At 36.4% G+C, this 25,102-nt stretch overlaps 1 protein-coding gene and 1 long non-coding RNA gene across 3 annotated transcripts in view; one reads left to right on the top strand and one right to left on the bottom strand.

Moving 5' to 3' along the window:
* The window catches only part of ANKRD46 (ankyrin repeat domain 46), a 32,117-nt gene extending 10,205 nt beyond the window's left edge, over positions 1 to 21,912 (top strand). For both annotated transcript variants that reach the window (XM_032315658.1, XM_032315659.1), the window contains exons 2-5: positions 12,805 to 12,905; positions 15,443 to 15,780; positions 16,979 to 17,137; positions 21,429 to 21,912. In XM_032315658.1, the coding sequence (XP_032171549.1) occupies positions 15,470 to 15,780; positions 16,979 to 17,137; positions 21,429 to 21,645 (687 nt within the window). In that variant the 5' untranslated portion in view covers positions 12,805 to 12,905; positions 15,443 to 15,469 and the 3' untranslated portion in view covers positions 21,646 to 21,912. The remainder of the gene's footprint in view (positions 1 to 12,804; positions 12,906 to 15,442; positions 15,781 to 16,978; positions 17,138 to 21,428) is intronic.
* On the bottom strand, positions 5 to 25,102 carry LOC116574830. Its single transcript, XR_004279515.1, has 3 exons — positions 24,648 to 25,102; positions 3,849 to 3,951; positions 5 to 44 (listed from the first exon to the last, which is right to left on the bottom strand). It is a non-coding gene; the product is annotated as an uncharacterized LOC116574830 (long non-coding RNA).

The following is a 25,102-nucleotide window of genomic DNA, read 5'->3' as shown; positions in this document are numbered from 1 at the left end:
AGGGAGTCTGGTTCCCTTCCTCGCTCTCTGCCTGCTTGTGAACTCTGTCAAATAAGTAAAAATCTATTAAAAAAATAAATTCACCTATGGGGAAAAAATCTTCAGAACTGTTTAAATGCAATCTAGTTTCCTGTTTACCAGACATATACCTAAACCAAAGCTATACATAAAGGTTGAAACAGAAAAATATCCCCTCAAAGTTATAACCATAGAAAGATACTACAATAATGTTAATATCATTAATGTCAAATGTTGAGGCAAGAAACATTAATAGGAATAAAGAAGCACACTAATAAAAGAAACAGTCTTCTGGGAAGATAGAGCAGTGATCCATGTACCTAAACATTGTCCCAAAATGTAACCCCAAATTACATGGGATTATAAGAAAAATCGATAAATTCACCATCATGGGGGAAAACTGTTAACACTACTTTCAGAAACCAATATATCAGATGGCAAAAAATTGGAAAAATACAGAATATTTCCACAACAAAATTAACAAGATTGATCAAATGTATGTATATGAAGAGTAGAATCCTGTCTTCAACTAATGCTTTATACATTCATTTCAGATACACATGGTGCATTAACCAAAAGAAAGTCTAAATTTTAAAAAATTCTTGCCCCAAAGACCATTTTCTTTTACCACAATGCAAATAAATTAGAAATGAACAAAAAGATTTTCAGATCCCATGTATGGGTATTTAAAATGCATTTCTATATAATTAATAGGTTTAAAAGAGGACATCACAGAAATTATATAATATTTAAACAACAGTGTGAAATACCAATGTGGTCCAGTTGACACATTAATGTAAATTTATAGATTTTTTTTCTTTCTTTTCCTAAAAAAATTATATAGATTTAAATAAATTTGTTAAAAGGTAAGATTAAAAGTGAGTTAAGGATACAAATCAAGAAGGTAAAAAAAAAAAAAACCACATATAAAACTTAAAATAGAAGAAATTAAAAAGAAAAACCAGAAGCAGTAAAACAGGAGAACTGGTTCTTTTTTTTCCCGTCCAGATTATTTATTTGAGAGAGAGCAAATGCACACATGCAGGGGGAGGGGCAAAGGGAAAGGGAGAGATAGAACCCTCAAGCAGATTCCCCACTGAACTTGGAGCCAGGTGGGGATGTGGGCTCAATGCCAGGGCTCTGAGATCCTGTCCTGAGCCGAAATCAAGAGTTGGCTGCTTAACCGACTGAGCTACCCAGGTGCACCAGTTTGAAAAACTAAATATACAAACTTTTACCAATAATGATCTAGGAAAGAAAAACAAAACAAGAAAAAGCACAAATAAACAGCATCGGAAACAAAAAAGGAAACTATGCAGATATAGTAGAGATTTTTCAGTCAGGAGCGTGTGTAATGTATAACTTTACGCCAATAAATTGGAAAACTAAAAAGTTTAAAATAATAACATCTGTGGGTCAGAGATTTCAAAGTGGCTTAGCTGAGTGGTTCAGGCTCAGTGTATTTCAATCAAGATTTCAGCCAGGACTAGCCATCTGAAGGCTTGGCTGGATCTTTTCCAAGGTGGCTCACTCACAAGTCTATTGGCAAAAAGCTTCAGTTCCGTGCTGTTTACTGGCGGTACTTCATCACAGAAACGTCTATAGTACTGCTTGGGTGTCCTTATGACATGGCAGCTGGCTTGTTTCAGAGTGAGTAATCCGTGACACAGTAAGAGGGAGGCTGCATTGTCTAATTTATGACCTGTCTTACAAGCCACTTCTACCATGTCCTGTTTGTTAGTGGTGAATTAGTAAGCCTATACTGGGGGGAGTGGGTGGTGGTGGTGCATAATTTAACTTGACCTCTTGAAGAAAGGTGTAGTGAATTTTCAGGCATGTTTTTAAACCAGCGCCCTGTACTTAATGTAAGTGATATGGCAATACATAGAAAATTCAAGAGAACCTGTAGATGTATTAATAGAATTAGTAAGAACGCAGCAGGGTTACTGATGTGAGTCAGCACATATGCATCAGTTTCGTTCTTTGTACTGGTAATAACCAAAGTAAAACTGTAGTAAAAAGAGACCTCAATCACAGCAGAAAAGACAATGGGTTTTTTAAAAAATAAAATGTATAAAAGATATACAAGACCTTCATGGGGAAGATTATAAAAATGTATTAAAAAGATAGCAAAGAATATCCAGAGAGTTCACGTTCAAGGGTATGACTTTGTGTAGTAAATAAAATTTCCAATAGGCTTTCTGTGGTACATGTCAAAATAATCCTGACCCTCAGATGGGATAGAAGATTGCAAATAATTGTTATAATGATTATGAAGAACAACATTGTGAGACTTGCCATAGAAGATATCAAGAACTAGTGATGATGATGACACTAAAGTTATTAAGACAGTGTGATATTGGCACATACATGTTCCACAGACTGTTAGAACAGAGTAGAGAGCCAGAAACATATATATAGAAGAAATTTGTTGTATATTAGAGCTACATTATCCAGTATTGTGGCTATTTAAATTTTAAATGTAAAGTGCCTAGCATTAATAGCTGCAGTTTCTCAGCATTCTGATGTTCTAGTATTAATGCTGTTTTTCGGTATTTGGGGTGATATATTGTGGGGTTTAGGGGCATTTTAAAAACTTTTTAAAGTATTTATGTCTTGGAACATACCAAGGGAATTATATGGAGAGCCATGTAGCTAAAAACTTGAGATCCTTGGTCACTGATCACTTTTTCTCATATTAGTCACAATGACCTGGTCGGTCTCTGGGCAGTTAAAAATAATTTCTTGGGAAACTGATACAGGGATTTGCCAGCCCTACTCCCATTTCTGAAAAATTTCCTAGAACTCTGAGTACATAGACTTGAACTGAGCCAACTCATAGATCTGCCATTTTAACAGGAGAGGCTTTGTAGGGGCCAGGTCTCAGTCAGAAAGAATGTTGTTATAATTCATTGTCCTTTTCACTCGGCAATACTGTTCTACTGACGAAGCTATCAGGACTGCTGATTCAGCTCTGCTGTAGAATACTGGCATTTCCCACTTTGTGCCCCACATTTTAGGTTCCTAACTGGCAGCTAGAAGAAAGCTCCAGCCAAAAAAATACAACTTCTCCCTGTAATTCTTATTTTTATCCTTCTAAAATGGGCCGAAAAATTTAGGGGGGAAAATCCTTATTTTTCTTTTCTTTAACCTATAGTCATTTGTATGTCACCCCTTATTTTCTTTCTCTGGGTATCAGAGGACGCCTCCCCAGAATAGGTTGCCCCGCAGTCTAAAAGGGGGCAGCAGGCAAGGAAACAAAGGCTCTCCTTAAAGTCTCAGACATCTGTTCTTCATCCTTTACTCGCTTTCTACCAAAGGTCTTATCCTTAATTCTTAGGGAATTAAGGAAAAAGAGGAAATGTCTCACACCCCCAATGGTGGTCCTTTTGTCACTGTTCATAACCATGCCATTTTTAGAGGCTGTTTGGTTTAGTTCCTTAGTCCTCTCTTCAGTCATTTTTTTCATTGTATATCCTTATTTACTAGGGTCCCCAGAGGTTCAAATAAGTGAGGTAGGACACGAGTCTAATAATGACATGTCAGGAGTTCTTGAATTTTAAGTGTCTTCATAGGCGACATCACTGTAAGCAGTATGGAGCCCTCGACCACAGTGGTTCATATAGCTTTACATGCAATCAGAGCACACCTCAAAGAAGTCTGCTAGATCATTTGTGGGCTTGTATAGCCTAGGGAGGTCCCTTGTCCACCCTATGTCACTATGTGAAGGATGCCATACATGCTAGCATCCATCTGGTGCACAACTGAAAGCATTAGGTGGGGACAGATTACAATAAAACTGTGACAAACTTATGTTAAAAATGATTTACCTTATATTTCCACCGTGAATCATGAATGGAGCTAGAATCTTGAGGGTAAGGGGTAGTTTGCTTGTCAAGTAGCATGTTAACGGCCTTTCTGATTCTCAGTATCCTTAAATGTAAAATAAGGAGATTGAGTTGAATAATCCTGAATGGACTTCCTGGCTGTAAAAACTTCATAGAAGTATTCAAGGTTCTCCTTAAAACAGAGTCTTGTGCCATCAGGCTGCTTGAGTTGAATCTGGTTTACATTTTGTGAACTATTTAGAAAATGAGTAATTTACAAAAGTTGTAGTTCCTGTATTTTTAAATAACACCAAATAAATGAATAAGTCTTTTTTTTAGGGGGGGAAGGGCAGAGGGAGAGAGAATCTCAGTTTCACAACCCTGAAATCATGACCTGCACAAAAATCAAGAGTTGGACGCTTCACTGAATGAGCCTCCTAGGCACTCCAGGAGTGTCATTTTTTTTAACACTTTAATTTTGTATAAATAAAGTCTGTTAGGGTGGGTTTAATGAGATTTAGATCTCTAAATAGTCCTGGAGTCATATTTATGCTATTAATATGCTTGGTAAACTTTTAAATTGAGGTATAATTGACATACAACATTATGTTAGGTAAACTTTTTTTTTTTTTTTTTTTTTAAGGAAAATTGAGCTTTATCTCCACTCTGAATTTCACTAATTAAGAATTATAAGAGAATGAGGGCACCTGGGTGGCTCAGTGGGTTAAGCTTCTGCCTCCGGCTCAGGCCATGACCTCAGGGTCCTGGGATCAAGTCCCGCATCAGGCTCTCTGCTCAGCAGTGATCCTTCTTCCCTCTCTCTCTCTCTTTGCCTGCCTCTATGTCTACTTGTGATCTCTCTCTGTCAAATAAATAAATAAAATCTTTTTTTAAAAAAAGAATTATTGAGAATAATAATAATAGCAAGTAACTGTGAAATAAAACGGGAACGCCTGGCTAGTTCATTCAGTAGAGCATTAGTCTCTTGATATCAGGATCGTGAGTTTGAGCCCCACATTGGGTGTAGATATCTAAAATAAATAAGTAAGTAAACTTTAAAAACAAAAACAAAGCAAACAAAAAAAAAAAAGAAATGAACAAAAACTTCAAAGTACTTCCTCTTGCTGTATTCTGGTTGTAGATGCTGAAGTTGTACTTGAAGCCCAGGTAGGCCACAAGGTGGCACCATTAGGTCACAGATAAAGTGTTGTTGCAAAAAAACAAAAAAACAAAAAGAACCCTGATTTTTGAAAAATCACTTCATTACAAAAATAATTCATATGCATGAAAGACTTCAGATTGACATTCCAGTGCTTATTTAATATCTTTATTATATAATTACAAATTGTAAACTGAAGACTTCTATGGGGGCAAGTCATTTGCTAAGAATATTAAACATTCTGAAATTACACGGTAAAGATTTTGGAAAATACTGAAAGGTATTAGAATAAAATAAAATATCCACGGTACCAGTACTCCATTTGTGAACAATTAATTTTTATTTGAAGCCAATATTTCTCCAAAAGTTGAACTGAACTAAATTTTAATGCAAGAATATAAGTAAAGTAGTACAAACATTGGAGAAAATATATAACAGAAATCCTTGTTTGGTGTTTTTTGATTTTCTGATGGAGAAAGAAAATTTTACACAAGTGTTTTCTCACTATCCCAATGAGTAAGAAATCCATGAGAATAATGACTCCAGGAATTTAGTCACTTCCTATAAAGTAGAAAATATTCCCAAATATTTTGTTGTTGTCTTCTCACACTTAGAAAAGATTACTTTGAGAAGATTGCAAAGAGTTAATTCAGAATATATGACTGAATGTTTCCGGTAAACATGGACCGATGTTTCCTGTGAAGTAAGAAACATTTCCAGATATTTATATTGTTTTCCTGCAGTTTGAAAAATTTACTTTGAATGAAATGATTATAAGGAGTTAATTCAGAATATGTGGGCTAGACTAATGTTTCCCTTTACGTAATCTTTGATGAAAAGTTTCCTAAACTAATTCATTATATGAAAAAGAATTTTATGAAAGCAAACTTAGTGCCATTTGGTTTTTGCCCATAAAATGAGGATAATTGATCATACTTACCTTTTATATAAGACTTATCTAAAGGTTAAATCAATCATTCCAGGAAAAACAATAAGTGCCTGGAATATAATAACTTAGTAAATGTTAAATATTATGTATCTCATGTTGCTAAGCAGTTGTTGCATAGTAATAGCAGACATATAAACAAATTCTTGTTTCTTTTTTCATTAAGCTTTCTTTCCTAAGAGTGTTTACTAAGTAGTACCTGATTAGCCTACTTTCAATTATTCTATGAACTTAAACATAATAAACTGGCCTTTAGTAGCATCCTATAATTCACACATTTTAATTAACCTCACCTTTATTGTTTTAATAAAGTTTTAATTAAGCAATTGAAAGCTTGGCATTGAAGAAATCACAACGTTAAGAATTTTAAACAAATCAAGTTAGACTTGGAAATATCACAAAATCAATGTAAAGTAAAAATATATCTGTAGGAGATCCAGATCTATCTAAAAATTATTCTTTTTGAACTTCTGTTAATTATTTTTGAGACTTGAAAGTAAAATTCGGAGGGTTCTATTTATGAACTTCCTCCTTCAGATGGTCTTCATGGTGCTAGAATATCCTGAAAGGATAATATTCTCAATTCTTTTTCAATTTACTTTCATGCTATCAAAAAGGGGCCTACCTTTTTTCTTTTTTAAGAACTCAAAACAAATATCCACATATTTTGCCTTTATTTTGGACAGATAAGTCCAAGGTTAAGAATTGGGATTCTAGCCATACAATCTGTGAGAATTTATTTCCCAGGCCCTTCTAAGACAGTCATCCAAAAATCGATAAATAGGGGTTTTAAAAGGGATTCAGATTAAAGTGAACTATAGTTTAACATGAACCATACACCAGAATCTTTGAAGTTTTTATTGTGAGCAAAGCAAGCATTACATCAGGATTGCTGTCAAAGTAAAACTGTTTGCCATAAAGAAATAAGACCAGGGCCACCCCCATGACTCAGTTGATTGAACATCCATCCGACTCTTGGTTTCAGCTCAGATCATGATCTCAGGGTTGTGGGATCAAGCTCCAAGTGGGGCTCTGGTCTCAGCAGGGAGTCTGCTTAAGATTTCTTTGACTCCCTCTGTCCTTCCCCTGCCCCCCACCACATTCTCTCTCAAATAAATAAATAAATAAATCTTTAAAAAAGAAAAAGAAACTAATTCCACATTGTAGCTGGATCCATTTGTGTCACATCTGTTAAATGCATTGCCTGGGAATCCATTACGATAGATTCCATTACAAGAATTATGAGAACCTATCATGATAGTACTAAAAATACTATTTAAAGGTCTCTTAGACTATGTTTTGTTTGTTTTTTAAGATTTACTTATTTTAGAGAGAGAGAGTGAGCAGGGGGAGGGGCAGAGAGAGGGGGAGATAAGCAGACTTCCTGCTGAACAGGGAACCCCACACAGGGCTTGATCTCAGAACCCTGAGATCATGACTTGAGCCAAAACCAAGAGCCGGTCACTTAACCAACTGAGCTACCCAGGTGCCCCTCTCAGACTATGTTTTGATGAGCTTAAAATGTCAGTGAATTTAAATTCGGGTAATAGGAAAAATGCAAAGCAATTTTTTTAATGTGCTAAGGGATTTAATAAGGAAATTATGGAAAATTAGGATATTAAAGAATAACATCATTAAAATTATTTTTTGAAAACTGGTAATGTAGAAGGGTGTTCATGATACAGTAAGTAAAAAAGTTCAACATTTGCATTTATAGTATGAATTAAATATATATTCATATAGAGAAAAAAGGCTGGAGGGCCATAGCACCAAAATAGTAGTAATAGTTATTTCTAGTTGGTAGGATTATGGGTAACTTTTATTTTCTTCTCTTTGTTCATATTTATTTTCTTAATAAATTCTAGGTTTGCTCATAAAAAATGTTACCTTAAATCTTCTTAAGATGGGGGTGCCTGGGTGGCTCGGTCAATTAAGCATCTGCCTCCGGCTCAGGTCATGATCCCAGAGTCCCCGGATTGAGCCCCTCATCAGGCTCCTTGCTTAATGCTGAGTCTGCTTCTCCAACTCTGCCTCTCAACCCGCTCGTGCTTTTTCTCTCTCTCTCTTTTTCTCAAATAAATAAATATTTAAAAAAATAAAATAAAATCTTTTTAAGATGAACTTAATTGAATGTGTAATCCACAAAGAATTATTGGATTCTCCTATGTCTAGATTTCAGAAAAAATGTGCCAGGCACTATGTAATATGCAAGGATACACAGACATCTCAGACCCATTTCTTGCATTTTAGAGACAAGGTCTGGCAGGAATTTTTGCAAACAGTTGTGAGCAAGCAACCGAGCTTTGTGTGACCCATTTCCTACTGATTATCTTGATAACTGCATAGAGGTGGCATATTAGAAATAGTGTAGACTAAATTTGAAGCCCGCTCTGCCACTTAATAGCAGTGCGGCATTAGACTCATTAACCTCTCTGAGCCTCGGAAATTATTAAGACCACTATGTTAGAGATATATAGCCATTGAGGAAAAGCAGGCTGAAAAAAATATATTATTAACATTTTGAGAAGGAATTGTTAAAATTTTGACTTGTGCAGAGCTAGATTTCTTTTAGATGTGGCTTTTTTCCCTTACCCTAGTACCTGTGGATCTGTATAGCACTTGGATTTTAAGAACAGTAATTCTAAAGTGCTAGCAGTTAAGATTTAATGACTTCATTGGAAGTTCTTATTTTATGGTTCTTTGAGGTTATTTTTGTATTTTGAAACAACTGTATCCTTTTAAAAGTTTAAGAATAACCACATGAAGTATAGAGAATCCAGATTTGGGTTTCCATTTACTGTATATCACTCTCAGTTTTAATACTTTTCTAGGACATTAGAAAATGTAGGCAGTCCGATCTGATAATGCGTCTCTCCAGGTATGCCATTTTCCCCTTGCATTTTGCTGAAGTGTCTGATGCTTTGATCTCTGATCAAAGTTGCTATGTAGGCATAATGTCAGTCCATGTGAACCAAGAATGTATCACTTAGTCTTGCCTTTCCCAGTGAAAGGCAAAATGAAAAATAAATGAATACATTATGTATGGTTGGTGATACTGGATATAGAAGATGAATTTAAAGTTAGGTTTAATGAATGTATATTAAAATACAACAGGTTTTCTCCATTAGTTCTTTACCCACCAAGAATACTATCTTAAGGTTATATAGATATGGCCCAGTATTGACATAAAAATATAAAAGAAAAAGAATATTAATTAGAACTATCAAGTCAGTGACTCACATGCTTCCTCTAAAATGCCCTTATTGTTTTGTCATTTGGATTGAGACATGCGCTGTGTAGCATTAAGAGTTCTTGTTACTGACATCTAGGTGACTGCTTCCCTCCAAGACATGACCCCCAGAGTCTGCCTTTTAACAATCCCAGGGAATTGGCCTCTGAACTAGTCACTGTCCTTCATGGACACTGTCCCTTAGGAACCGGGCTGTGGTGAACAAGGAGAGGATTTGGGGGGCTTGACTGTTCCCACAATTGACTGTTCTTATGGGTTTTCCTCTGCCAGGAATCTGTTATCAATTTCCTTTCTTGGAAGTCTTTACTCCCCACTAGAGGTCACCCCATTGCTAGATGATGCTCTGTTACCAGGGGATCAATGCTCAGTGTTCCATGCAGGCTATCTTCAGTACAGCAGAGAAGTAGCTCCCCAGAACTATGCCCATCCTCAGGAAGTTAATAACTATTAATTTTTGAGTACTTAAGTCACACAATTAGTAAGTAGCTAAACTGGGGTTCAAACCCCAGCTCCAGATACATTCTGGGTGAGGGAGCTCTTTTAACATCTTCTGACACTAGAAAAAGTGCCTGTCTAGATTATTATACACTCCTGGAAGTAGTCCCTCAGGAAAGTCAGACAGTATCTTAGCTCTCTCCCTCCTCCTCTTCTACCTTGAAAAGCAGTCTTCACTATGCTTAGATTTTATGTTCATTTACAGGGGAACAGACTCATCCGTCTGTGAATCTGGAAAGATAGTAGTTCAGTTTTCATACTCACACATTAATGTTTCTAACTCTACTTGTGGAATGGTTCTTACTGCACACTACCTTTGGTAAATACTAGGGTCCTTATTAACGCTTAATCCAACAAACTCTTCTGTAAATTACCTCTCGCTGTCCTGGTTGTGTGAGCCATCCAGGCAGATGATTCCCAAAGAACACCTTACTTTCTCTTTTCTTTTCTTTTTTTTTTTTTTTTTTTTGCATAGGGACAGTAGGCACCTTCAGATTTGACTATCTTTTTTTTTTTTTTTTTTTAAGATTTTGTTTTTTTATTTGAGAGAGAGAGAACACAAGTAGGGGGGAAGGGCAGAGGAGAAGCAGACTCAGCAGCAGGGCCTGATCCCAAGACCCTGGGGCCGGGACCACAGCTGAAGGCAGACGCTTAACTGACTAAGCCACTCAGGCACCCCATAAATTTTCATTTAGTCCAAATCTTTAAACCTCCATACCAGCAATTAAACTCCTGGCCATTTGTCCTAGAGAAATGAAGACGTCCGTTCACATAAAAACATATACCTGAATGTTTTAGAAGCTTAATAACACCTCCAAACTGGAGACAACCAAATGTCCTTCAAAGGGTGAATGGCTAAACAAGCTCTGGTGCATCCATACCATGGAATACTACTCCATAAGAGAAAAGAATCACACTATTGATACACACTACAACCTGAATGAATCTTCAGAGAATTATGTTGAGTGAGAAAAAAAAGCCAACCCCAAAAGGTTACATGCTGTATGGTTCCATTTATATAACATTCTTGAAATGACAGAATTCTAGAAATGGAAGACAGGATAGTGGTTTCCAGGGGATAAGGTGGGGTGAGGGTGGAAGGGAAGTAGGTGTGGCTATAAAAGGGCAATATGAGAGAGCTCTGTGGTGATGGAAATGTTCTAGATCTTGATTATCAATGTCAGTATCCTAGTTGTGATATTACATCGGGGGAAACTGGGTGAAAGTACACAGGATCTCTTTGTACTATTTCTTTGAACTTCGTGTGAATCTACAATTATTTCAGAAAGTTTAATAAAAAATCTTTAGTCCTCTTCATTCCTTGAACCATAGTTAATATGTGTTCTGAGTTTTACTTTCATAACTTCTTGAGAAGCTATTAATAGATTTCTAGTGATTAGGTTCTAAATGGGGTGTTAGACATTTTCTTGGCAGGTTTCAAGTATAATTAGGTCTAATGCATTTGTGTAATATTAAATTGGAAATCACATAAATCTGTAATTTGATCAAATGTATTTTCTTATGGGACTTGCCATCAAAAGAAAGTGGCAGAAGTATTGTCTTGTGAATGTAAAGAAACTTTCTTATGGCTTTTTAAAAAGTTTTTATTTAAATCCCAGTTAACATAGTGTAATATTAATTTCAGGTATATAATATAGCAATTCAACACTTCAACACCCAGTGCTCATCACAACAAGTACACTCCTTAATCCCCATCACCTATTTAGTCCATCCCCCCACCCACTCCCCTTATGGTCACCATCAGTTTAGGAACTTTCTTATGAATTTAACAGGTCATTTAAAGGGGTAACTATTTAATCTATAACTCTATCTCCAAATGAGAAGCAAAGTTTGTTCTTTTCATAATGTGAACCCCACTATCTTCAGAATAACATCTGCAGCATTTTAACATTGAAAATCATGTATTAGAAGTAGGCTTTAGTCATGAAGATTCAGCCTCTAGTGGTCAGGATAAGAAAGTAAAGGTACTGTACTTTGGATGAACTCAGAATATTTGTGATTAGAAATTGATTAGAAAGTGATTAAGTGGCTGTAATTTGAAGTTTGTTTAAATTGGTACATATAATTTGTCAGCCCTCATCTTCTAGTCTTGCAGTGACAACCCTTTTGATACAACATGATTTATGTATTTAAATGGAGCCTCATAAGATACCATTCATTATTTCTTGTACAAGTTTATTTAAAGGAATTTGATAATATTGAGCATGAATAACCAGTAAAAACTTAATCTGAATCTCAGCCTGAGCCACAAATTCGAGATTTAGTCTTTATACCCTACCACTTAGCATAGTATCTGCCATATTTTGAGCACATAGTAAATGTTAGTTTCATGAATTTACACTGATGTTTTGTGGTCCCTGCTGCCTGTGCATGACCCTACTTCCACAATCCCTTTAAGGGGCAGACAGGGTACTTGAGATGTCTCTTAGTGCAGAGGGGAAACGTGAGGGGGTCCCAGCAAGAGCATGAAGGTGGGACAGCAGCATGTTTCAGGAGGAGCATGGTCTGGCATGTGGAAAAGTCTGCAGATAGATTTGGGCCAATTTTTCTTTCACACTGAAGAGCAAAAGGGACAGAGGATCCATCTCATAGGGAGATTTAAGTATCAGCATTCAGGATGGATTAGAAATATTTCTCCTTAAATGTATCCTATTTGGTTTAAATATAAATATTGACTGTTTTTACTTACCTCCATAGCATTTTATTTCTAGAAATGCTTTTGTGGACTACTGTGAGATCTAGCCACTATTTATAATATGAAAAATGGGCATTCTGAATTCCAGTGACTTAGAATGAATTTTCAGAGTCCAGTTTGTCCTCTACTAGTGGCACATAATTTGATTCTTTTTCTTTTATCTTGTTGGCCATGCTTTCTTGTTTGGGGCAACAGAGCCACTCCTTAGGAGGCCTTCTGTTCTCCCATTTCACTACTTTATTACTTGTCAGTTACTACTAGCCTCACAAATTGATGCTTTACCAATAGATTTTCTGGAGACTATCCACAGAGCCCAACAGCTTGTCTGTGTTTAATAGAACAGCTAGACTTATGTCACACCCTTATTATAACTGAAGTTTTTGTTTACTGTAGGTCCTTGTTGTCACATTTCTTGATATTCTGTTGAACCTTCTTAAGAATTCAGAGAAACTTCTGGGTGACCACTGAAAGAAAGATCTAATCTCCAGGCTTACGTGAGTATTTTTCTGCTGTCAACTTCCTCACAATATTTGAAAGCTACGATACCTTGTTTTATGGCTTATTCAGTTCTGTGATCAAGATGAAATATGTTATCTATCATTGGCCTTATTTAATTTGGGGGTAAAGTTAGTTTCTCAAGGACACAAAGAAAATCACAAAATACACCACTCTTATTCTCACTTAAAAAATAAACAAACAAGGAAGACTTTTTATCCCCCACCACTGAGCCAACATTCAAAAGAATCCCAGGTCTTCAAACCACAAGAATTCTTACTGTGTTAGAACCAAAAATATCAAGTTTGTTTTTCATTATCTGTTCTTATAGAATTGAACCAAAAGACAGTATCTCTTGAAAAGCACTTGATATGTGGTATATTATTTTTTTTAAATGCCTCTGATAACTTTGTCCTTTTTAATTATCTAATCCAGTGAATATGGTAGGGGAAAATAGGGAGGTTACCCTCAAAACAGAATTCTTGACTATTCTATTTTATTAATTTTTTTTTTTTTTTTAAGATTCTATTTATTTACTTGCCAGAGATCACAAGTAGGCAGAGAGGCAGGCAGAGAGAGAGGGGGAAGCAGACTCCCCGGTGAGCAGAGAGCCCGAGGCAGGGCTCAATCCCAGGACCTAAGCCAAAGGCAGAGGCCTAACCCACTGAGCCACCCAGGTGCCCCAATTCTTGACTATTTTAAAGAGTAATTTCTTCTTAATGGGTTGATTTCTTTAAAAAGCATTATATAGTGTCATAATCTGAAATCTGTTTTATCTCGATCTCTGTATTTCTTAATCCTTAGCAGTTTTTTCCCATAATTAGAATTATCCTTAAGAACAACTTCTCACCATTCATTAAGTTGTGCTAATTCTATCTTCTCTATCCTTCTCCATTGTGATCCCATCTACCTGCCACTGCCTTAGATCTGGCTGTCATCATTTCTTAGTGACCTGCTGATCTTCCAGTCTCCAGCCTCAACCCCCTCTAAACTAACCTTTCCTTCTGACAGAGTAATCTTTCTGAAAGACTAATATAATAAGACCATGCCATTTCCATGACTTGAAATCTTTCAGTGACTAAAATTCTAAAATTCAGTATAATAACCCTTACATAGAGTTGTTAGGAAGATTAAATAAAATTCATTAGACACCCTTGGTGCGATGCCTGCCTTGGAACAGGCCTTCAGTGTGTGTTAATATTATCCCTTTGCACAGAGAACCCATGAAACCGGCAGAGCTCTGGTGGAAGGTAGCCCACATCTAGAAGGACTGTGGCTCTGTTGGGAAACCAGGCTAAAAGGAGTGGTGGCCAAGAATCTCAACATACTCGATAGCCATGCTTTCCTGAATCCCCTTGAGGTTAAACACAAGAATAGATTGGTCTAATATCCAGCTCTATCAGTGTTCCAGAAAGAAAGCCTTTATCTGATAAATTACAAGCCAACCCTGTCTGTGACTCAGTTTTTGTAGCTATAAAGTGAGGGAGTCATCTCTATAAACATATTGGTCTTTGCCTTTGTGTTTTCTTCTTTTGGTTTGTTTTCTCTTGAGTTTCTTAGCAAGGTTTCTTTTGTCAGACTTTAACTTTTCTTAAATGAACCAAGAGGAGGTCAGGGAGATACACACACACACACACACACACACACACACACACAGAGACCAAGAGACTGCTGGGGTAGTGAAGTATCAGTGAAAGAGGTGTGGACACACTGGAGAGGCTAGGTTGTTCGGTTGGATTAAATTTGCAGAGTGGAAACAGTTGGGATTGTTGCCTTTGTTCAGCCTTTATTCCCAAACAGACCTATTTTTCTTTGTCTCCGTCTTCAGACAGTGGGAGTTTGGCAAAATCCGATTATTTAGATAACCACAGAATAGCAAAATAAAATCAATACTATAAAAAAGTCTGAATTGATTTCATGGTATTTCCAATTTTTCAGTTTAGTTTGTTGCTTTTCTTAGCTTTTCTCCTTCTATGAAAATTGAAGTTTCTGCTATAGACAAAACATTCAGCGGTCTTTATTAAAAACGAATAAGCTGTTTCATTGTTTTTTCTTACTGATTTAATTAACTTTTGAGTAGGTAGTTCTGTTTACCATGTAGAATATCTCAAATACGATAAAAAAGCACATATGGGAAAGAGAGTTACTTTGTTTTAAATAAGAATCTCTACCAGCAGTAGCATGTGTTTGAAGTTTAAGGGTAACGTTATGTATGTCTTCTGACAATGCAATAAACTTAACTCTAAGCAATCATATCTTCCTTAGTTTTTAAAAGTTCTTAATCTTTTGCCTAATAAAAAGCAAAATAGAGCTTTATAGTAATTTATTTGCAGTTTTGATCAAGTGGATATGAAGAAAATAAGACATTTTAATGAGAAATAAAATCTAATTGATAACTTTGTTGTTGTTTCTGTTTGCTGAGGTAATTTATTAGAGGCAGGAGGCCAAGAAGGATAAGAAATAGTGCTTCTTTAAATGACTTCATTGTCTTGATTTAGTTTGGCTTCTCCGAATCTCACCTCATATTTCATTACAGGCATAGTCCATCCACTCCATCAGAATAATGTCCTACGTTTTTGTAAATGATTCGTCTCAGACTAATGTGCCCTTGCTACAAGCCTGTATTGATGGAGACTTTAACTATTCCAAGCGGCTTTTGGAAAGTGGCTTTGACCCAAATATTCGTGACAGCAGGGGCAGAACTGGCCTTCACCTCGCAGCAGCTAGAGGGAATGTAGACATCTGCCAGCTGTTGCATAAATTTGGTGCTGATCTTCTGGCCACAGATTATCAAGGAAACACAGCTCTTCATCTCTGTGGCCATGTGGATACTATTCAATTCTTAGTTTCCAATGGACTCAAAATTGATATTTGGTAAGTGCTCTGTGGTTTTTGAAGTCGAGTCATTTCTTCCCATTAGTTTGTCAACCAGTGGTCCAATCTCAGAGTCTATTGATTCTGCTTTCTCATTGATCAGCTGCAGTGACAAGTTCAACAAGGCATGGAGGACAAGGTAATCTTGTTAGGGGAGTGAGAAAACGAGAGGCCAACTTCTAGATTTATGCTGAAGCAGTACAAGTTTTCTGTGAAAACAGTGGTGAGGTTCTGCTACCAGTTATTGCATATTGACGGATAAGAGAAAAAAAAAGGAAAAAACTAACATTTGTTGAAAACGTGTTATGGACCGGGTGCTGTGTTTACTTACATTAGCTCATTTAATCCTTAGAATGAATAGCTCTTAAGGTTGGTGTTATCTTCATTTTGCAAATGCAGCATTTGATACAAGAAGGGTTTAAAACAAAGACAGAGGTCACACAGCTGGAATTTGAACTTAGTTCTGCCGGATTCCAAATTGTTCCGTCTTCTATCGTATAATATTCCATGCTGGCTTCATAATCTCTCTGGGACTCAGAGTCCTTTTTATACTGAACAGTTTGAAGAAATAGTGTTTGTTTTAATGATACCTTGTCTCAGAGTGGAAAAGGTGTGAGACCATCTTTAAAACTGAGCTTGACCTTTAAACTACACTTACATGTTGCATTGATTTATTGGTGCTCTGCTGTCCCTAAATCTGAAAAAGACAGCAAATGTGATGGACAAATGTGGTGCGAATTGGCTTTGGGATTCACTATTACTTGGCTCTTTTCTCTTACTAGGGTTCAGTAGCTAGGTGAGCCAGAGCAGCTTATTTGGTTGCTTTGGGCTTTTATTTGCTTTTAATTCTTAGACTTAAAAAAAAAAATATGCTCTATTGCCATAAAATATAAATGTCAGGTAGGAATGAATTTAGAATCTAGAATTTGCAGTTAGTTTCTAAGAAAATGCCCTATGTTTCTTTGATTTATTCTCATTTATTTACACTTCTGCCTATATATTCTTCTTCCTTTTTCCCTATAAGGAAAAAAATAGCTTAACTCAAAATTAAAATTCCAGTTCAGTCATTGGTTCTGCTCTGGTCTTTGAGTTAATTTGGCCCACTCCTTTGTCACTGAGAGCTAAACAAGAGGGTACTAATGATATAATCCAACTATAATGATGACGTCTTTATATTTATGAACTTTTTTTTTTTAAGTAATCATCAAGGTGCTACACCCTTGGTTCTGGCAAAGCGCAGAGGAGTGAATAAAGATGTCATTCGATTGCTGGAATCTTTGGAAGAACAAGAGGTAAAAGGATTTAACAGAGGAACTCACTCAAAACTGGAGACCATGCAGACAGCTGAGAGTGAAAGGTACTTAACAATGTAATTTTTTAAGGGACAAGTCACTTTAAGTCTTTGGATCTTTTATAATAACTTTGTGAGCTTTCTATTTATTTGCTTTCAAGTACAGAGCTTTGATACTTTCTTTGAACTTTATATAAGTCCGTATGGCTCCAGATTACAATTGAGAAGCTATTAAGAGAAAGTACTACGTGCCCACATGCACGTAATGTTCTGTTAGTCCCTGTGCAAGGAAGCCTTGCAGTATTGTCAGCACAAGGGTGAAGAGATGGTTAAGAGCTGAATTTGAGGGAAAGAAACAGGAGTTTGAGAACTTTAAGTGCAGGTCACAAACAGAATGGAATTGCTTAAAGCGGGAGAAGGGTAAGACTAGAAACTTGGACAACATTAGAAAGACTGAAAAGGCCATTTCAAAGGTAAAGTGGAGCACTGAGGAAAAGTAAAACAGGAGGAGAGAAATGAAAATTTAACACCCAGTTCAGGAATGTGAAAGTGAAAGTAACTTTCCCATGATTTGGAACAAATGAAATTTGGTCTCCTGTAAGTAACTGAAGCTAAGATGTAGTGACTGACAGGCCTTCAGTATCTCATCATTTCTCATCTAGAAGCAGTTTACAAGACGGTTCAGGGAGCTCAGAAAAGGTGACAAATCATCTTTTCTCCTGGCCCCACTAGCTCAACGGGTAAAGTCCGTAGTTCAGACTGAGTTGTACTAGCATGGAGTCTGGTTGATTGCCACGAAGTTTCAGGCTTCCAGGTAATTGCAAGGTAGGACAGGTGATGAACCTGCTATTGTCTCCTCCCAAAATTTTCAGTGGAATATATTTCAAGGGCTCTCATGAGCTGTTGACCCAGTAGTTTGACTGATCAGGACTTGGAAATAGGATCATATGCTCCAGTTAGACTGTTGGGATCATTGTTTCTGTGAGTTCTAATTGAAATTGTCTATTTTTTTTTATAGTTGACCCTTAATTTGATTCCTTTGTACCAGTGATTGCTTTCCTTTCCTTCATGTGCTGGCTGGTATACTCCTTAGGAACCATGAATTCTACTCTCAATCATAAGACTATTTGTTTAGATACTTCTAAGAACTTATTACTGTCCAAAGAAATTAAGAGTTTTACTTCTAGAACAATGCATGCTGCTCATGAGTTATCACTGAAAACTGACATGTGGATAAAATAAGAAGTCCAAGATATATTGCAAGCTCTTTTGCTCCCACCTGTGTACTCTGAATTGGCAGAATGTCATAATCAATATGACAACATTGAGTTTTCTATTATTTGTTGAAGACTGTGTTATTCCAAAATATCTTGAAATTTATTTTCATAAATACTTTAAGTTTCTTTACCATGAAAAAAGTCCAAGAATGTGTTTTTGCTTGGTATGTTCTGGGGACCTTGCTTGCTACATTTTGTTAATAGCCAGTTTCTTGGCATCTCCTTATCAGAAATATATGTCTAACTTTATTTTGCCTAGGTAGTGATTACTTACTAAGTAGTAGAAATAATTAGTCGTTTGAGCTGCTCCACATGAAATATTTACTCCTGCTTCTCTCACATACCTGTCATTTCCTTGCATAAGGATTTGTATTATTTATAGCATTGTGTAAAGCCAGTTCTTAAAAAACCCAATTACTAATACTTGTACTGTGTGGTTGCACTACCTTACTCCTGCCCTTCAGTATCATGGCAGACATGTGGTAGTTGAAGTTTAAATTAAAAAACTCAAGGACAACATCATTGGTCATTAGGGAAATGCATAGCAAGGCCGTAGTGGGTTACCACTTCATAGCAGTAGGATGGCTACAGTCAAAAAGATGGAACAACAACAAGTATTGGTAAGGATGTTGAGAAACTGGAACCCTTGTACATTGCTGGTGGGAATGTAGAGTAGCAAAGCTGCTTTGGACAACAGCCTGGCAGTTGTCAAAAAGCTATACAGAATTACCATATGACCCAACAGTTCCACTTTAGGTATATACCCAAGAAAATTGAAAACCTGGTTTCGTACAAGAACTTGTGCACAAATGTTTATAGCAGTATTATTTATAATAGCCCAAAGGTGGAAACCACCCAAAAGTCCATCAACTGATAAATGGATAAACAAAATGTCATCTGTGCATCTAGTGGAATATTACACCATAAAAAGGAATGAACTACTGATATGTGCTACAATGTCAGTGAGCTTTAAAAGCATCCTCCATAAAAGAAGCTGGTCAAAATGCCATATATTATATAATTCTGTTTATATGAAATGTTTGGAATTGGCAGAAAGAAAGTAGGTTAGTGGTTGCCAGGAGCTGATGGAAGTGGCAATGGGAAGTGACTGCTAAAGGGTACGGGGTTGATTATAGAGGTGATTAAAATGTTCTGACATCAGTGGTGGTGGTTGTATAACTTTGTCAATATACTAAAAAAAAATACGCCTTATTGTACAAGATGAATTTTATATATGAACTATACCAATAGAAAAAGTTATGGAATAAAGCTTAATGGGATTGGCTAGCACATGGCATTGTGGCAAAGCTGTGTGATCATTAGCAGAACATAAAGCAAGTTTTGAATGTACTCAGTTTTTCCATCACTCTTAGGATTCTCTGAGACATAGCATAACTTAAGGGTCTATAAATCAAGATGATGAAAAATATTTTCCCACTCCCCCATATATCCTAAATTTAATAGTTATTTTAAATTTGTGGGTATAGGATGACAAAGACACTGTAGATGACACACGTACAAAAAAACTTCTGAGCATTCAGTAGAAAACATTTCACTGGATAAGGTCACTATGGAAAATTCTGATTGGCAGAGCTTCTTAAGCTCCTAGAGATTGCTCAGCGGAATTCTCGTTTTATATCTAATATCTTTGAACATGAGATCACATCAGCTTGGACATTCACTATATTTCATACAAGTCCGAATTAACCTCTCCTGAACTTCTTTATCTAATCATGGTATCATGTGTTTAAACCTTCTCAAAGTTCCAATCTTATTTTTGAACTTGCTTCAGTTTTCTTAAATTTTTGTATTCATGTAGACTCCCACTGAAAATGTCTTTTCTTATTTAGAGAATAAACATCTTTTAATATAGAAGAAAGAAAAGCTTGGATATCAAGCAGAGTGGCCAATTAGGAAGTCAGCTTCCTATGATTAGAGAAGACCTCTAATACTAGTAAATGCTGAAGAATGTCTGGTTAAGTGTCAAGAAGTAAAGTAAAATTATAGGTTAAATAAAAATGCTAGTTTGTAAGACACTGTTTTATTTTGTTTCCATTGTTCTGAGCCCAGACGGTTGGGAGAATATGAAGAGAAAGGTTTTAGGAAGGGTGGTAAATGATCTTTTATAAGCAACAGATAGTTGATATATAGGATTATGGTGATTGTGGCTTTAATCTAAATGATACCCTGTTATTGGACCTGCATTTTGTGACATAATTGCAGGTGCTTATCGCTCTGAGCTTTAAATTCTTCACAGTGTGGCCATCCACATATCAAAGTCAGATACCCTGTTTTCTACTTTCAGGGGTCATATTTCTCATTGATAGAGTTCTGAAAACCAGAATTATTCTTATGGCTTTTGTGCTACCTTATTACCTGTTGTGCTACCTAGATTCAGCCTTTATGCAGAAACAAAATAAACTTATTTTGTATTATTGTACAAGAGAGAACTACAACCAGTGGGTGGAAGCTATTAAGAATTCCTAATGACTAGGCTTGTTCAGATGTTCAACAGACTGAGCTAAGTGTCCATTTTTAGAGGATTACAGTTAAAAGAAGTAATTCCTTCATTGTTCAGATAATTTAAAAGTTAATGAAAATCCCCTTTTGACTTTAAGATTCACACACTGTGTAAAAGTGAATCATAAAATCATTTTTAGATTTACCCATCTTTGCTTATTTTCATTAATATGAATTCTTAAAATATGAATCTTTGTTTTGAATTCTTCTAAATTTAAAGTAACTTAGATACTAAGAGTTTAAAACAACTCATTTGACCTACAGTCAAGACTTCTGCTTGGGACCTTTTCATTAGAAAAGGATTTTTGACTCTAACTCTGCTGGATACCAAACCAAGAAACATAATCATTGCGGCTTAATTGGCAATTGAATGTAGATTGTCCTGATACATGCAGATACATACATCAGTACATGAATGTATGAGAGCACGTATATGTCAGTTTTCTTCTTGCAAGTGTTGTCTTGGCTTTTCTAAGTAACATGGTTGCTGTTGTATCTTTCTGAAATGGGTGGAATGTGTTGTTCATGCCCCTTTCCCTTGTCTTTGCTCCTTTTCACAGTGCCATGGAAAGCCATTCTCTCCTCAATCCCAACCTGCAGCAAGGGGAAGGAGTCCTGTCCAGCTTCCGAACCACATGGCAGGAATTTGTCGAGGACCTGGGCTTCTGGAGGGTGTTGCTCTTGATCTTTGTCATTGCTTTGCTATCTCTTGGCATTGCATACTATGTGAGCGGGGTGCTCCCCTTTGTGGAGAACCAGCCGGAACTGGTGCATTAAAGGAGCCCATGGGGGTGGGGCCTGTGTCTCTTTCCTGGCTTCCACTGTTGTCCTGAGTTTCTCAAACGTTTTCTCTTAGTGCAAGGCAGTGAGGGCTGTACATTTTTTCTTTGTGCATTTTTATGTATTGTAATCCTTTTCGAACAACGTGGTCATTTGAACTAACCACATACCGTAGTCAAGTATACTTCATCCTAAAGCTACCTCTGACTCAGCCCAACTTGTTAGAATGCCTTCACATAGCCTTGTTTCATAAAAACGTGGAGGTGACTTGCTATGGAAACCTTACCCTAATATGGACCAACTAAAGTGAAGTGTTCAATAGGAGAAAGATTTTCTTATGTGATTACTTTTTTGTTAGTTGGTTGATTTGGGTTTTGTTTATTTTTGCAGGAGCCCCTTTTCTTCTTTTTCTTCTTCTTTCCTGGGAATAGGGGAAAGAATGAAACATTAAGCTTAAAACTTGAAGTGCTTTTTTTCACATCCTGTATAGCAAATCAGTATTGTGGGAAGCTGTTTGGTTTATTTTAATATTTTTAAAGTCTAGTTACAAACCGAACAGAACTCTAGAAAATTAGCTGTGTTTTCTTCAAAAATGATTGATTTGATCTTATATTTATTTGTTTATAGGATAATTTTGATTCTCTTTTTTGTAAACTGCTTTGCTTGTTGTTAATATCTGTGAAAAAACTTAAGTTCATTTAGTTCACTTTCGTGTTTCCCCTAGTGTTTTTATCAAAGATCTCCTGTTCATCAAAAATTTAGTCAGGAAACACTTTTTCTACTCAGTAGTTAGCAGGGAAAGATAATTTGAACATCTGTCACTGTAATTCTGTAGTGTAATTATTGTGGAAAATTCAGCTTTACAGGCTAGCTGTGCTGTCACAACTGTACATGCAGTCCTGTTTAGAGGCCCTGTTAGAATTGTCTTAACAGTTTCATCCGTGTCAGTAATTCTCTGATGCAAGAACGGATGGAGTATTTCTGAGGTAACCATGTTGAGCACTACTGTACTGGGTGCCATTAACTCTTTATGGATGGTAATATTATGTAAATCGAAATCTGGTCCTCAAACTATATTGCAGCTTTCAGCAGTATGTTTGAAGGCCTCTTTTGTTAATGACTCTGTTATGTATAAATCATATTCTTGAGTTTTTAAAAAGTATATGAAGTTGATAATTATTCACTGAGTGTAGTCAGAAAATTGTAGTGAAAGAACTAATGGTTTTATTTTTTAGAACAAAGGCATCTAAGCTACTGCTAATTGAATTGTTGTTAGAGGTAGAAATTATAGTTTAGAGTAGGATTGGCATTTCTGTGATTCTCATTGCTTCTTGATATTTTCTCTTGTATTTATATATGTAGGATGAGGTGTTTTCTTTCATGTGGCTTTATCCTCTCTTAAAGAACTGTTTAAAAATTCCTGATTTTACTGACTGCTTCAGGATCAGCTCAGAGAGTCTTGTTTTTAGGGTAGAAACAATAAATAAAAACGATAAAATAAAAACCGACTTTAGAGTAGAGAACACTAGAACTCAGAATCAGAGTATATTCAGAATGAAAGCTTTGGAATTTGCTTTATGTTTGTAAATCTAAATAGATAAGCAGGATTGGTTAACATATATGTAAAGATACTGCATTTTTAGAAGATTTTAAGTGCTGATTTCTTTCTATTTTAATCTCTGCATTCAGCATTCAGTAATACTACCAATAAACGCATTTATAGTCTCTTAATCACAACCCATTTTCTTAGTGTGTCATTGTTTTCTTTTAATTTAGGACTCTTTGTAATGGGTTACAATTGCCTGTTTAAAAAAATGTTTTTTTCAAACCTGATATAACAGGTATATTGAATTTCACATATGTTTGCCTTGTAAGTGCTCTGAAACTAATTTGGGTGAATTGCTTGTGGATTCAAGAGCGACAGTAGCTACCATGATCAAGCACCTTTCTCATTTTTACTTAACATGCCTCATCTTGTGCTGTCTGTCAGTCCCCCGACGCAAGCTACATTTTCCCATTTTGCAAAGTGAGAAAACTGACACAGGGAGCGTTGTGACTTATCCAAAGTCAGACAGATAGAACATAGTGGAACAGGGATTCCAAGCTGAGGCTCTACCCCAATTATAAGTTTCTTTTTTCCTTCTGCCCCACTGTCATACACCTAACAATGGAGTCATCTAGAACCTTGCCTGCTGCCATCACAGTAATACATTACTAAATTTTCCACCCACATTCCTAAAAACTTTCCTCCTCCTCTAATGCTCCATTTACCACATCTTCTTAGTATTACCAACCTTTAAAATTAAAGGTCTAACTCTGGCATGTTCAGAAGACCTTCCCTAGTTAACCTTGACAGCCCATTTCTCTGCCTCTTATTTCCTCATCAATTACCATACTGAATAAACAATGTTTTTTCATTTGTCTCTTATTATAAGCTTCATGAGAGCAAGGGCTTAATCCCTATTACTACCCTATTTGTCCACAGTACCTCCTATGTTGTGTAGGACTCTTTGTACACACATACTGACAGCATTGCTTTTTCACCTGTAGCTGTATTTTTTCTTTTCAGATTAAGTAGCTTTTTACCTTTCACATGTTCTAACAGGCTACATGTGTGAATGGTGTTGTTCATTCTTCACAGTATGCCTGTCACTTGGTAGGAGAATTGCACAGTCATGAACACTGTGGCTCCTTTACTAAGAGCATGCAGGCTAAAAAATATATATACACACACATATATAATTGGTGTGTTCTTGCTCTAGAAGTCCAGGAACAATACTTAACCTGTTAATGTTGTTTTGGTTTGGCTTTTTTTTTTTTTCCCCCAACCAGGTCTTATTCTTTGTCTTGTGAAGTTGTTCATGTATGTATCAAAGTACTTTTAGCTGCAGGAAACCAAAATCCAAATTAAAAGTGGTTTAAACCATAGGAAGTTACTGACTGATACAACTGGAAGTGTAGAGGTAGAGTAGATCCCAAGGGTGATAATCCAAATTTACCTCAGTTCTCCTGTGCTTCTGGCTCTGCCCTCCTGCTTGTTCACTTCATCTTCCAGCTGGTTCTGAGATGAGCTTAGAATTTTCAGGCCTCATATCCATTTGTAATCATGAAGAGAAAAAGAAAGAAACTGTCTGTCCTGTGGTTTTCTCCTAGGAAACTTCCTGCCAGGCGCCCAGCAAACTTGCTCTGTGTTTCATTGGCTGACATTACATCATGTTTCCTCTTCCCAAACCAACCACAGCCAGGCACTGGACAGTGAAGCCTGGATTTATGAGCCAGATACTGGTGACGGTGGCAGTGATAGAACCCATATGATTGGCTTGGAGCAGTGGTTTTAGAAAAATGGTTGGAGGTGTTGCTGGCAACTAGTGGGCAGGGGGGTCAGCTGTGTTTTATGTCCCATAGTACATGGGAAGGTTTAACACAATAAAGAATTGTTCTATAGGTCATGATT

The sequence above is a fragment of the Mustela erminea genome, chromosome 16, assembly GCF_009829155.1.
Source record: "Mustela erminea isolate mMusErm1 chromosome 16, mMusErm1.Pri, whole genome shotgun sequence".
Lineage (NCBI taxonomy): Eukaryota > Metazoa > Chordata > Mammalia > Carnivora > Mustelidae > Mustela > Mustela erminea.
This window is presented reverse-complemented; position numbering and strand designations above follow the sequence as displayed.